At 49.1% G+C, this 14,983-nt stretch overlaps 1 protein-coding gene across 1 annotated transcript; it reads right to left on the minus strand.

The window, feature by feature from the left end:
- Window positions 1–9,706: 9,706 nt before the first annotated feature.
- On the minus strand, window positions 9,707–13,657 carry LOC135449682 (uncharacterized). Its single transcript, XM_064716902.1, is given in 7 exon segments — window positions 9,707–9,943; window positions 9,946–10,138; window positions 10,280–10,393; window positions 10,600–10,866; window positions 11,100–11,545; window positions 11,636–11,724; window positions 13,549–13,657. Coding segments are annotated over 7 exon segments (1,455 nt in total).
- Between the last annotated feature and the right edge of the window lie 1,326 nt (window positions 13,658–14,983).

Genomic DNA, 14,983 nt, shown 5'->3' on the forward strand with positions numbered 1-14,983 from the left:
TTTACTGTTACAAAACTTTCTATCATCTGGATGTTTATATTAAAGCACATTTTGCATTAAAAAAAATACATTGACGTGCAATGAAAATACTCTGAGTCTTCAAACTGACAAAACCTCATAGAAACTTGGAATTTTAAATTTTTCTTGGTTGGTTTTAGCTGAACTAAACCCCAATTAATCACACAGTGCAAACTGTTCCCGTTGCTGAGCATAGGTGTTAAATACAGTCACATGCTTTGGGATTTGGAAGGCACTTTATTTCATAGCAGTAACCCAGTGGGGTGACAGAACATTCTCCCTTCCTTGCCTTGGGTGATGTGGCAGCTGTGGGTGAAGTAACATGTTAGGAATAAGATAAAAAATGCAAGGAGGTGTTGGTGAGGAAGTTTAATGTTTTTGAACACTGGGCTTATGGGCAAGGGGGGAAATACCTGAGAGAACCCACGGGGTAAACAGCACTTGCTGGAGAGACCTTTCAGAGCGCCAACAGGTAAACTTCCAAAACTGGCAGCACAAAAGTTGACTTTTTTTAGAGTTACAAGGCTGGCAAGGATGAAGGATATGCTCAGATTTGTTCCTGCCCAGCTCAGGCACTGTTTGCCTAATTGCCAGAAGGGGCTGCAGGGTGGAAGGTTCCAGTCTGTGTTTTGGTGCTTCCCTGTCCTCACTCTCAGCAATATTCCTGCCATGAGTGTGTCATGCTGACATTGTGCCCCTCGGGCCACAGAGCATTGTATTTTCCTTCTGTGCAACAGCCATCCACGTACCTAAAGTTTGTGGTTGTTCTTATTTCAGTTCTTATCCCTTTTGTAGTTAAAATTCTTTTGTTTTTTCCTTAAGAGGTGCCATTTTGCAGAGCACTTGCTGTTCTGCAATTCTCTGCTCCCCCATTCCCACACTAAAGCTGGGAAGAGCCAATCAAGTTCACATGATTTGGGTGCTGTCCTGTAGTTCATCCCCATCATTGTGGAGGGCTTTTTTTTTTGTTGAAACTGTTTTGAAGAACAGCTTTGAAGCTGTTCCCCCTTGTTTTTTTTTATTTGTGTAATAAACAAGAATTGCATGTGAAGCTCTGTGACATGCTTTACTAATTTGTATTCTCTGAGAATATTTTTTTGTCTGCTGATGATCAATTTGAGCTCAGATTTTACCCAACTCACTTTCTGGTTGCAGTTTTAATAGGCCAAGACTTTTCAGAACTTGAGAATTTTTTCTTTTTCTCCAGCACACCATTGTTGAATCTCTGAGTTCTTAATTTGTCTTTTAGTTGCTTGAGTCCAATTTTTTTGCAAGCTTATGAGGATTCCTAAGACAAGTCATCCTAAATTGCCCTTATTTAATGATGGGGTAATTGAGTTTTCTCTTTTAACCTGAAAGCTCTTTGGCTCTCTTAAGTAATCAAGGTCCAGGGTGTGTGTCTGGAACCAGAGCTAGAGCAGACAGAGGGTTTTGATGGTTTGGTTTATTATAGTTCAATGCCAGAACAAGTACAAAATTACATGTATTATTTCAGAAGTGAAGACATACAGAACATTTCTTCCAAGGAACTAAGCCTGTCACCAGCTAACCTCCACTGCACAAACAATAAAAACCCTGTTGGCAGAAGTTTGTGAGTTAGGAGGTGGAGCTGGATGGTCAAAGGGAATGTCAAAGCTCCTTTTTCTGTGCAAAGTGATAAAATGATAGGCCATCAGAAAGCTTTTGGCATGATGTGTCTGTTTTGGGGGTTTGCTGTATTATGGAAAGTGGTTTTTGTGCCTTCTGGCAATCCTAAACTGGGATTTGGCCAGTTCTCAGTGACACCGCCTGAACCTCTCAAACTCCAATTCTGCTGCTTGTATAACTAATGTGCTTGTAAAACCTGCCTGTGCTTTTGTTGTCTGGGATCATAATTAGCCTTAGAAAATTTCTTCAGGGCTTTTATTCCCAAAAAAATGCAGACAACTAAAGTGCCTTTACCCGCTGAGTGCCAGAAATCAGTGCTCTGGGGTTTGAACTTGTTCCACTGATTGCTCAAGTGGAGGTAGCTCAGCCAAAGGCTGGTGTTGAGCAAATTTTAACTTGAAGGAGGTGAAACTGAAAATAATTTACAAATTAGTGTAATACACACTCTGGAATGTGCAGAGAAAAATGTATGTTTCATGAAATGAGTTTGGTTTTTGCATTGTAAGGTAGCAGAAAATTGAGAAGTGCAATCTCAGAGAATTCCCTTTCTGAACCTTCCTAATGTATTTTTTTTTAAGTTTGCATTAGGTAGAGATGCAAGTGTGCAAATGGCATTACATTTTTCCTGCTGTAATTGAAATTTATTTTTTAAATGGCACTTGAAAGAGCTCTGTATTGCCTATCCAGAGGGCTTAGTTTTCTTTAGCAAGAGCTGCACAGCAATAAAACTTTTTAAAGGCACAAATATGTATCTGCAAAATGTTGCTATAAGAATTTGGCTGAAAAGGCCTAATCTGTCTCCATCACATATTTTTGTGAAGTAGCTTGTGATGTTTCTTTAAATCAGGTATATGAAATACTTTTCTAAATGAATAGTGACCCTGCCTTCAGTGCTGGGCAAACACACGAGGTAATCCAAGCACCCCAGAGCCAAACCAGCATTCCCGAGGCACCCAGGGCAGCCCTTGGCTTCACTGGGAGCTTTGTTTGTGGAAATAATGCTCAATTGTGCTGGCACCTGTGCACTTTGGCAAGGGAAAAGCGTGTGGGTTTTGGCATAAAATCGTTAAATATATATATTGGCATAAAAAGAAAAAATTACACTGTGGGTAAATGTAAACTAAGATTTAAGGGGACTATGTGAAACACTGAGAGGCAAGCGCCACACACTGAACAGGGGAGAGGGAAAACATACAATGCAGGGTTTCCTTTTCTTCCTCCTTCCTGTTGGCAATCTTAGGAATCATGCTTATGACATTGTCCTTGACCTGGGTTCTTTTCAGCTACAAACCCCATGAATTTGTGTCATCAGGCAGTATTTACTAAAGTTAAGTAATCTATTTTGGTAATTTTTAATAGGACCCAAGAGCCTGGTGGTCATGACCGGGTGAAGAGCTTCACATCTTGAACCTGTTAGAATTTTCCATGATGAAACAATCTCTGTTTTGTCTTCTAACAACAATGTTGGGAGGATGAGCTAAGTAGAAAAGCAGGCCTTATTTATTTCTTTGTTCTTTTTAATTTTTGTTTTGTTTTGTCTGCAGCTGCTTCTTCATATTTTCCACACTTCCAGCAGCAGGTGGAGCCAGAAGCTTTGCTTTAAACTAAGAGTTTACTGCTGGGTGGAGGGTTTTTGGAGTTTGGGAACTGCTGGGGGCTTGCTTTTGTGCTTTATCAACACCAAGGTGTGACACAAGCTTCGGTCTGGGCTCTGGGTGCTCTCTCAGTGCATAACTTGTGCTGTGTGCTCCTGTGGCTGATCTTGAGTGAAGGGGATTGTTAGAAGAGTTCCTGTACCTCCAGTGTGGCAAATTCCGACTGATAGGGATGTGGGGACAGCTGAGAGGGGAAAAAAGAGGCTTTCCTTCTCACTTCACTGAAGCAGAGAAATGAGAAGGTGGAGATTTGAGACAAAATTTTAAGTAGACCTTAAAACTTGTGAACTGCTTTCCCTAGGCCTCCCTGTCATGTTCCATGTTTAAGTAGTTGGAGTTGCTGTATTTTTGCAGTGAAAAGAGGTGTTTTGCTGAACGTTCTCTCAGCAGGAAAAGCAAGGGAAAAAACATTACTGGATTAAAATCCCCTTGTAATACCCTGGGGGAAAGCTCATGAAGCTTCTGTGTTGAGGATCACTTGTAAGGGGTCCTGAGGCTCACCAAATGCTTGAAAGTGGTAAGATTTCATGGAATCATTAAGGTTGTAAAAGACCTCTAAGATCATCAAGTCCAACCTTTCTGTTTTGCCTGTCAAACATGAGGACTTATAGCAGTCTGATTGCTCATGGCTCAAGGAAGAGCAGCCGACTTAGGCACAGGTTGGAATGCTCCTTTGTTTTTAATTTCCAGTTGAAGTTGTTGAACTTTGGATTTCATCCTTGAGGCAGCCCAGCGTGGTGAATGTACCGTGCTGCAGGTAAGAGGTGACCATCAGGAACCCTATTCAGCTGTTGTTGCCCTCAAAGCTTTCTGTCCCTCTGCTCGGGCTTGCTTGGAGAAATCCGAGCAGAGATGGTGCTGTCTGGAAAATCCCCAGGCTGTTATCGGCTCTAGTCCAAACAAATATGGGTAGAAAGCAACTCCTACTCGTTCCTGTATAAAATCCCAATAATCTGCTATGATTTAGGCTGCAGAGAAAAAAGCCCCTCAAGAGTAGTGACCCTTGGCACAATGTGCAATCCAAACAAAGGCCTGGACCTTGGATGAACTCCCAGACCTTCTCCGGGTCTGACACATGGGAGACCTAATCCTCAAATTAATACAGTCATTTGGAAGAGCTGTGAAATGAGAAAGGGCAGTAATTCCCCTCTAAACACTCAGTTCCCTGTCTGCCATAGATATTTCCAGCAGGCACTGAGGCTGCCCTGCCTCAGATGAGCTGTGCTAGAGCCTAGTTTGGTGTAAGGAATAAAACCATGGCTTAAATTGGCTGTCCTGGGAGGAATGACAGTGGTGCACATTGCATCTGGCTCTTGTTGGCAAGATGGCCAATGCCTGATCAGTGAAGTATTTGGCAGTGAGGGCTGTGCTGAAGGACTTGGACTCACATGGATGTGGTGGGAGTTTAAAAATAATTTTCCTTCACAAGTCATCCTAAGACCATTGAAAGAGAAGATTCCCAGGAGTGCTTCCCTACAAGCACTGGTGTTGGGACAAGAGCATCTATTTTCCAGTATTCCTTTGTAGTTTTTTATCTTTACCAGTCAGAAATCATTAAATACAAGGTCTTTTGAAAGCATTTCTAAATAATGTGTTAGTAGAACAGAAACGTTAATTTCTACCCTGATGGAGGCAGGAAAGCTGAAGAAATCACAAAGCCCATGAAAGCTTCAGTGATTATCCTGTGCTCCACACCCTCTGCCACCAGTGCTGTGGCAGCTCCTGCCTTCTCTGAGGATAAAAACTCCTCTTTTTGAATGACGAGGGTGAGTCCCACAGGGACAAGCCAGCTTTGTCATCACAGGTGTCAGCAGCAGCAGCAACCATGGAGACTCAGGGGGAAAAAAAATCCACACTTTTACATGTATTTCAGTATGTTTAATACACAAACTTTGGTCAGGACTTAGATTTAGCAGAACATTTCGAGATGTATTGCATTATAGATGTGTAACTGTACATTTTGTGTGTGGGAAGCCTTGTTGGAGCAGGTGGTTTGAGAAGTATCCTTTATTTGGGGTAATATTGTTTGCAGGGACAGGAAGCTGTTGTGATTCCAGTTCATTTTATTAAAGCCTTGTTAAGTTTGCTCTGCTGTACCCCCATGTTCTCCCTGAGGCGGTTTACTCCTGGGTTTTACCCTTCCTCAGAGCTGTCCCTCATGCCATTCCCCACCCCTTGTTCCAGCTCTTCCCCTGCCTGTCAAGGCAACCCAGCCCCTTTTGTTCCAGAACCTTCCCTGCCACTCTCACCTCGGGCCAATCCCTGACTGTAACACCCCTTTGAAATTTCCCTATTCCTGGAGGCCCCATTGGCCCATGTGAGCCATCCTCCCCACCCTCCTACCCCAATAGGCCCCAGACACTTGATGGAATCTCCTCACTCCGCCCCTGAGGGTTCCCTATTGGTTTGCTGTTTGTATCCACCCCCTGACTTGTAGCTGTATAAAACCTGTTGGACAAGGGAGTTGGGGGTTGAGCTTTCATTTTGTTCTTCTGAGTTGGAGTAGACGTTTTTGTGTGGAACTCCGAAGATGGAGAATCTCCACTTTTGTGCTCTGTGTGGTCCGTGTTGTGGGCAATGTCTGGCACCGTAGAGCAAGTGACTCTAAAGGTTGTGCTTCAGCAAATCCCATACCAAGGTAGTTCCCCACAGCTGGCACAGCCCTGGAGTTCTAAAAGCCAGCCCATGCTGTGGTGGGATGCATTAGGAAGCCACTGGAGGAGCACTTGTTCCCACTTGGTTCTCAGATAAAAAACCTGTAGATAGTGAGTTTCGGTTGCTCAGTTTGGCCTGAGAAGTGGGGCAGCGTTAGCCAGTCAATATTCAGTTTCTCAGAGCAGTTTTTGTTTCTTCAGCTGCTCTGGTGAGGGGAGGGAAGGGTGAGCCAGTCCCGCGTCATTCCTGGCGAGCTGCTGCTTGAGGAGCTGCAGTGATCTGTAGATAGTGACCCAGCTCCATGCAGATGCCACTGCTGTGCTGCTGAGCCCACCACCTTCCCCTTCTGCAGAACAAGGATAATCCACCTGCATTCCATCTGCCACCACATTTGATAAACTAGAAGTTTTTGAGACACCAGCGTGTGTGATTATATTTCTAGAGTCCCATACCTTCTCAGTGTTTTCTTAGGGCTGTAGATCTTCACAGCTCAGACTCCTCCTTCTGTGTGTTGTTCCTTTTTAGCCAGGGCTCCTTCAAGGCTCTCCCTGACTGGACAGCCCACCCTCTTTTATTCCAATTATCTTCACCAGCCACAGCTGCAGCCCATCAAGAGCAACCGGGACTTACCAGGGCAAGGCATATATGCAGATATTCAAGTACAGTACAGATATTTCACTAGGAGTCAAAGGCCACCTATACTATAAGTGTGCTGTGGAGGGGTTTCACAGGTGGCTTGCAAGCAAAGCTGAATTAATAGAAGAAATGATAATTGATGATTTTTGAGTGTATGTATAGCAAGGAGGAAGGCAAAGCTGTCAGCATGGAAACATATTAGAAACAATACGTGAAAATTTATGTAAGCTAGAGTACGTGCATAAGTGGATGTGTATAAGTGGTTTACTAAATTTCTGTTAAACTTTTGCTAATTATATGGGTGCTGATTGTTTTGCACCAGTATAATAAGTTATTGTGGTATAGTTAATGACTTAAGGTCAGGTTGTGTTAAGGGTATATAAGCTAGCTGGAGTACACAAAGAATAAAAAACTTTTTCTTCTTAAACTCTGATCACGTGTGTATGTCATGTCCAACCTAACACTAAGAGTGTCCCTTCCTTTAGAGGTGCCCCGTACCTGGCATGACAGGACCCTGATTCCTCCTCTGACCTCTAAGCAATTCTTCATGGGGTAGGCCCTGATACCCCATGCACATAAAGGGTTGGAAACTTCTACGTAGCAGAATGTTGTAAGGGAAAAGTCAAAGAGGACAGGGAAAATGAGTGTGTTTGTGCTCCTACACGAGGCTGGCTTTTTCCAGAGGAGCCTCTGTGCGTGTATGGACCAGAGTCATGTAACTGGGACATGTTGTACTGTCTGGACTGCAGTAAATGCCAGGCAGTTGGCTGTACAAACACAGCCGTGGACTTGCTGATACTGTCCTTGATTCTTCTCTTTCATCTACAGGAATAATTTCTTCACATCAAGGGTATAGGCAGTGTAAGAAAGGGACTGGCATTTGCATGCAGTGCAATCTCAGCTGAAGAGCTCGAGTTTGAGCTCCCAGCTCTGAAGTTAGCTTTGGAAAGCACAAACATGGAAAACAAGATTAAATCCAAGTGGGGTGGGTGTTCCTGTGCAGCCATTGGATTCAGAGCAGACCATGCCTACATCATTACACACATCAGGTGGCAACAGAGTGGCCTCTCCCAGCCCACAGGTGTGAGGTACAGTTTGTCATGAGGCAACCTGGATGCACTTCACCCTTGGCAGGGAAGGCCGCTTGTGCTGTCAGGCTCCTCATGAGGAATGGGTGGCCAGGATATGAATGCAGGGTCTTCAGACCTGGATGGGAGTGGCTTTTTCTGAGCTGAAAGTCACCACTTTCTAATTAACACAACATGGGTGTGAGAAGGAATGATTTGGTTTAATCTAGTTCCTTTGTCTATGCTGTTGTTCAGCAGACTGGTGGGTGGTCACATGCTACACCAATAGCAAGACAATTAAAAAAAAAAGGGCTCATTGGGTAAGATGAAAAAGGAAAGCTTTATAAATATGATTGCCTGGCAAAAGATTTTGAGAATATGGAAACTATAAGCAAGATTGAAATGGAAGCAAGCTTTGAGGTACCTTAGTTACTGAACAACTAGAAAACAATGGTGCGGCTATGCTGGCAGTGTGGGTGCAGGAGGTGTGAGGGAGCCCCAACCCCTGTGTGAGTTCTGTCCCTGTGTGTGGCAGGTTGCTGGCCACCATGGGCTCCTCCTTTGTGTGTTCACTGGGATGGGAATGGGCTTGGAGAAAAACACAGGGGCTCCAAGGTGAGGGTGGGCAGTCCTTACCTGTAGGCCCTGAAGTAATGGGTAACACATTGTCTGTCTGGGGCACAGGGCAGGTGGAAGGTTGTCACCATGATATTTTCTGAAAAATCCCTTTGCCAGGATTTCTTTTCCTGGGAATATGAGAAGCCTTAGCTTCTGTCTGTTTTGCTGCTCTGGAATGTGATTTGGAGAATTGTTTACCCAGCAGTGAATTGTTTTTACCTGATGACCAATCCCAGTTCAGCTGTGTCAGACTCCGGTCAGTCACAGGTTTTTGTTGCTCATTCTTTGCTAGCCTCCCTGATGTCTCCTTAATCTTGCTTTAGTACAGTACTAGTATATTATTTCTTTTCATATAAAAAGTGGCTGCGGTGCTGCTGGTCTGTGGGACATGCCGGGTGCTGGAGCCTGGCCAGGGCTTGCTGGCAAGGCAGAGGTTGAGGGGCAGCTGGGCTCAGGGGTGTGAACATGGCTGCGGAGCACAGCACTGCCCTGCAGGGCCACTGAGAGCAGTTTCTCAGGGCCAGCAAGGCCTGAACAGCACAGCCATGGTACTGGGTGGCTGGGAAGGGCACCTATACACTGAAAATGTGCTGCCTACCCTGGGGTCATAGATCTGTGTTCGTTACTGAGGGAAGCTTGGAGAGAGTCGAGAGAAAATTACTAGGAAAAGGCATGAAGATTCTAGTTTAAAAAAACTTTATTTCTTGCGTATCCATCTCTACATATCTATATATTTATCTATCATCTATGTATCTATGTACCTATGTATCTAACTCACCTATCTCTATCTATCTAACTATCTAGATATCTATAAATATCTATATATTGATTGATCTATCTCTCTGTTTATGTGTTCAAATGGGTAAGGGTGATGGGGGTGTGGACAGGCTGACATTGGTGCTGCTGTGTATTTGTGGCCGGCTGTAGGGCTTTTTTGCCCGCCGTTGTTGCTGCCAGACGTGTCTCATGCGAATCGGCCCAGGCTGGGAGCGGATGTCCATCGTGGATCCCTGGAAGATCCATGGAGGCCTGTATGGACGTTGTGGCCGTGGTGCTGGAGTGTTGGCAGCCAAAGTGCCCTCAGACAGCCCCAGCGCTGCCTGTGTGGAAGTGCTGGGGCTGCTTTCATCAGCACTCTGGGCTGGCCCAGTGTCAATCCTGCGGCGTTTTGTGGGTGGGCCGTAAGATACCGCTGAGGCACTGTCTGTGTTTGGATAGCCACGTTTGAAGGCACACCGAGGGCAAGAGGAAGAGCTGGTGGTCTTGGCAGGACACTTGCCCTGGGAGAGCTGTGGTGCTGCCTGGCTGGGAGTGCTGGGTTTGCAGGTGTCAGCACTGTGGGCTGGCCCATCCTGGATCCTGCAGGGTTCTGCGGGAGGGCTGTGCGTTGCCCCTGACTGTATTTCTTGCTCAGTGTGGCTCTGCCTTAAAGCCTGCTGAGGGCTGATGGAGCAGCAGCTCTTGAGGAGCACCGTGTCCTGGGACAGAGTCAGCAGTTCTGTGCTCGATTTTTTGGGGCCCACAAGGTCTGATTTGCCAGTGGAACCTGCAAAGAGGGACAGGCAGAATGAAGGTTGTCAGGACAGTCCCCAGGCTGCAGGCAGAAGAGGCCGCTGTGGTATCCAGTGCCCTCCTGGAGCCAAGCTGTGTGCTGAGGGCCCTGGTGCCAGGCCCATCGTGGTCCCTGTGTGCCTTGCATAGTGCTGAATGCTTTGTTGCCTACCAGTGTCGGTGGCAGCACAGGTGCTGCACTCCCAGGAGCAGGTGCTGTTGCCCAAAGAGGAGCAGAGTTGGTGGATGCCCTCAGCGGCGCAGGAGCTGCAGAGCCGCAGTTGCCAGCGTCTGGAGGAGCAAGGAGGTGGTGAGGACAAAGTGTCAGAGCAGGGAGTGCCTGGCAGAGGCCTTGTGCGTAATTCTGCATCCCTGTGCCTGTGGGGAGACAGATCCCCCTCAGATGGCTGCACTGCTGCTTTGGCAGCTTACCCGTGTGCCTCGGTGTGCTCCCTGCCTCCTGGACAAAGGCACGTTGTGGCATCGCAGCGGCCATGCCTCTGATCTGAGGGTCCGACCTCTGGGTCAGTCTGCCATGATGGGGGTCTGCCAGAGAAGGAAGGGAAAGAGCTGAGCCCACATCAGGCAGATGCCTGCAGTCACTGCTCCTTTGCCTGTCCCATTTCCAGGGACTGGTTGGAGCTGAGGGCAAGAGGGACAGGCCAGAAGGTTAGAAAGCCTGGCAGGGCAATCCCTAGGCTGGCCCTGTGCTTGTGCCTGGTGCCTTGTGAGCTGGGAGGAGAAAAGCCAACCTCTTAGAGAGTCGGATCCCCATGGCGAGCATTTCCGTCGTGAACGGCTCTTGTTTGAGGCAACGCGGGCATCGGAAGTCAATGCCAGCGTGCAGAGCCAGTCTCTGGATGCAGTGCCGGTGGAAGCGGGCGTCTTGGCATGCGGGACACCCCATGGTTTTGTAGGAGATGTTGTCTTCCACCGTGTCCAGGCAGATGGCGCAGGTGTTGTCCTGGCTTGGACGTGGCCGCAGTGCCTGCTGTGGGCGGTGCTCCCAGCAGAAGGACCTGTGAGGAAGATGGAGGAGATGGGTGAGGGAAGGGTGAAGTGCAGAGCCCTTGGGCTGTGCTGGCAGTGTGGGTGCAGGAGGTGTGGGGCAGCCCCAGCCCCTGTGTGGGTTCTGTCCCTGTGTGTGACAGGTTGCTGGCAACCAGGGGTTCCCGCCTTATACATTCACTCAAATGTAAAGGGCTTGGAGAGAAATGCAGGGCTTCCGAGGGTGAGGGTGGGCAGCCCTGACCTGTAGGCCCCGAAGTACTGGGTGACACATTGTCCGTCTGGGGCACAGGGCAGGTGGAAGGTGCGGTCGCAGCCGGTCTGGCAGCAGGTGATGGTGGCCCCCATCTTGCAGCAGATGAAGCAGGTCTGGAAAGAGCACAGCAGCCCCATGAATGTCAGGACTGGAGATTTGTGGTCTCTTTGCATCACCGGAGAGTGAGTGGGATGTGGGCAGAGTCCGCTCAGAGCCCCAGAGCCACGTGCCCCTGAGGCCCCTGTATGTGCCAGGCCTGGGGCTTCTTTGCTGGGGAGCAGGAGGAGCTGGCGAAGCCTCTCCTGGTGCAAAGCTGCCTGCTCCTCCTGCCAGGTCATCCCCACCTTCTTGGTTGCTTCCATGATGATGCGCCTGGTGTCCCCCACGAGAAAGTGTCCAGTGTCCTCGCGTGGGTAAAGCCCGGTGGCGAGGATCTGCAAGGCAGGGAAGGCCGGGAGCTTGTTAGGTCAGGGCGGCAGGGCCCTTGTGGGCTGAAAGCTGGAGGGAGCGCCAAGAGAATTCACCTGGCAGTAGGTGTGGACACAGAGCTTGAACTTCATTCTCTTGTCCCCGCAGATGTCGTTGTCCTGGGTGTGGTGGCACAGCATGCAGGCTGCAGAGACAGAGCAAGTGCCCCGGGCATGAGCAGGTCTGTGGGGCTGGGCAAGTGTCCATGCAGGATCAGCCCCATGGCCCTGCAGGGTCTGTGCCGTGCTGGCTGAAGGGCAGGGCAGGTCAGGCATGGGTGCCCCAGCAAGTGCCCAGAGCTCAGCCCAGTGTGGGAGCTCCTGCCTGGGCCTGGCATGAAGTTGGCTCCTCACTGACTTCCTTGCAATGCCCTGTGCCAGTGCCAGGGAGCTGTGGGGAGGGAGGGTTCTGCTGTCACCTTTTTCCTTGGGGACAGTTTCTGGCCGTGCCCTCTTGGATCCTGAGGAGGTTGATGGTGAGCGGCTGGAGCGTCTCTTGCGCTGCCCTGCTGGCATTTCTCCTCCTGACTCTTGTCTTCCAAGCCTGAGTGAAGAGACAGATGCGTGTGAGCTATGTCAGAGGCAGCAGAAGCCTCTGACTTACCGTGATGCCTGAGCAGCCTCAGGCAAACACCTTCTCCACGATCTCTCTTCGACTCTGAGGGTGGTGTTGATGTGCAGGCGTTTTTTGTGCCTTTGGCCCAGGTGATGATGTCACTGGGCCACTGTGACATGGGCAGCACTGATGTGTGGTGATGGGCGATGGTGGTGCCATGCCCATCCCAAGTGGTGATGTTGCAGTAGTGACTTCTTCGGAGGCAATGGAATTACATTTTTCTGGGACTGCATTTTGTATGTGTGACCAAATGAATGTGGGTGAGCCAGGGCTGTGTGAGGCTTGGCGGAGCAGGAGTGGTGAGGCCTGTCGTGCTGCTGAGCCCCAGCTCTCCAGGGAGCAGGCTGGTGGCAACATGTGCTGGCAGGGGACACAGGTGGGACAGCAGTTCCCCGGATGGCAGGGAGAGGCCAGAGCTGACACCAAGTCTGCTGGGTGTGGGATGGTTCCCCCGGCAAGGGAACTCCTGTGTGGGTGCGGGCAGGTCACTCCTTGGTGGGTCCTGGAGGAGCAGCTCCTCGCCGTCCACCGTGAGCACAGTCGCGGATGGATATGGATGGCGCGACCAGGGTGAAGGAGGACCCGAGGCACTGGGGCAAATCCAACTGAGTTTATTTGGGGGAAGCCCGAGGGTCCAAGGAGGGAGGGAAGCAGGAGTACAAGTGCAGTCGAAGGGAGCCCGTGTCCGGGTGAGCTTGAGCCACAAAGTGGTGTGGGAAGGATGTTTATAAAGGGGAAAGGATAGACAGTGTCAGGGTACAAATCGAGGAGCAGTGGGGAGAGGGCTCAGCGGAGGGGACAAGGTGGGGTGATGGGGGGCACACCTATGAGGATGTGGGGAGAGGGTGGTGTGGTTGCAGAGTCTGGTGGGGGAATGAGAAAGAGGGAATATTCCAGAAGGGAGGGAGTGGACTAGAGGTGATTGATGTTCATACAGTAGAATCCTCCCAGGGTGCCTCTGCCCCATCTTCCCTTTCCCCTCCTCCCACAGGAATGTGCTGCCAACCCTGGGGACGTAGATCCGTGTTCGTTACACTGAGAGAAGCTTGAAGGAAGTTTAAATAAAATTACTTGGAAATACATACGAATTCTCTTAGTGTAAAAAAACTTTATTTATTGCGAAAGTTTATCTGGCAATGTATTTATGTATCTATGTATGAATGTATGTATGTATGTATGTACCTATCTATCTAACTATCTATCTGTCTATCTACTTATCTATCGATATGGCTATCTATCTATCTATGTAACTATCTATCTATCTAATCTATCTATCTTTCTTTCTTAATCTATTCATATTATTTGATTATGTGTCTTTGATGAGTAAGGGTGATGGGGGTGTGGACAGGCTGACATTTGTTGCTGCTGTGTATTTGTGGCCGGCTGTAGGGCTTTTTTGCCCGCCGTTGTTGCTGCCAGACGTGTCTCATGCGAATCGGCCCAGGCTGGGAGCGGATGTCCATCGTGGATCCCTGGAAGATCCATGGAGGCCTGTATGGACGTTGTGGCCGTGGTGCTGGAGTGTTGGCAGCCAAAGTGCCCTCAGACAGCCCCAGCGCTGGCTGTGTGGAAGTGCTGGGGCTGCTTTCATCAGCACTCTGGGCTGGCCCAGTGTCAATCCTGTGGTGTTGATGTGCAGGCGTTTTTTGTGCCTTTGGCCCAGGTGATGATGTCACTGGCGCCACTGTGACATGGGCAGCACTGATGTGTGGTGATGGGTAATGGTGGTGCCATGCCCATCCCAAGTGGTGATGTTGCAGTATTGGCTTCTTTGGAGGGGATGGGGATTAACTTCTTCTGGGAGCAAATTTTGTATTTGTGACCAAATAAACGTGGGTGAGCCAGGGCTGTGTGAGGCTTGGCGGAGCAGGAGTGGTGAGGCCTGTCGTGCTGCTGAGCCCCAGCTCTCCAGGGAGCAGGCTGGTGGCAACATGTGCTGGCAGGGGACACAGGTGGGACAGCAGTTCCCCGGATGGCAGGGAGAGGCCAGAGCTGACACCAAGTCTGCTGGGTGTGGGATGGTTCCCCCGGCAAGGGAACTCCTGTGTGGGTGTGGGCAGGTCACTCCTTGGTGGGTCCTGGAGGAGCAGCTCCTCGCCGTCCACCGTGAGCACAGTCGCGGATGGATATGGATGGCGCGACCAGGGTGAAGGAGGACCCGAGGCACTGGGGCAAATCCAACTGAGTTTATTTGGGGGAAGCCCGAGGGTCCAAGGAGGGAGGGAAGCAGGAGTACAAGTGCTGTTGAAGGGAGCCCGTGTCCGGGTGAGCTTGAGCCACAAACTGGTGTGGGAAGGGTGTTTATAAAGGGGAAAGGGTAGACAGTGTCAGGGTAGAAATCAAGCAGTGGGGAGAGGGCTCAGCGGAGGGGACAAGGTGGGGTGATGGGGGGCACACCTATGAGGATGTGGGGAGAGGGTGGTGTGGTTGCAGAGTCTGGTGGGGGAATGAGAAAGAGGGAATATTCCAGAAGGGAGGGAGTGGACTAGAGGTGATTGATGTTCATACAGTAGAATCCTCCCAGGGCGCCTCTGCCCCATCTTCCCTTTCCCCTCCTCCCACAGGAATGTGCTGCCAACCCTGGGGACGTAGATCCGTGTTCGTTACACTGAGAGAAACTTGAAGGAAGTTTGAATAAAATTACTGGGAAATACATACGAATTCTCTTAGTGTAAAAAAACTTTATTTATTGCGAATGTCTATCTGGCTATGTATTTATGTATCTATGTATGAATGTATGTATGTATGTACCTATCTATCTAACTGTTTATTTGTCTATCTACCTATCT

This window comes from Zonotrichia leucophrys, chromosome 6 (assembly GCF_028769735.1).
Source record: "Zonotrichia leucophrys gambelii isolate GWCS_2022_RI chromosome 6, RI_Zleu_2.0, whole genome shotgun sequence".
In the NCBI taxonomy this organism is placed as follows: domain Eukaryota; kingdom Metazoa; phylum Chordata; class Aves; order Passeriformes; family Passerellidae; genus Zonotrichia; species Zonotrichia leucophrys.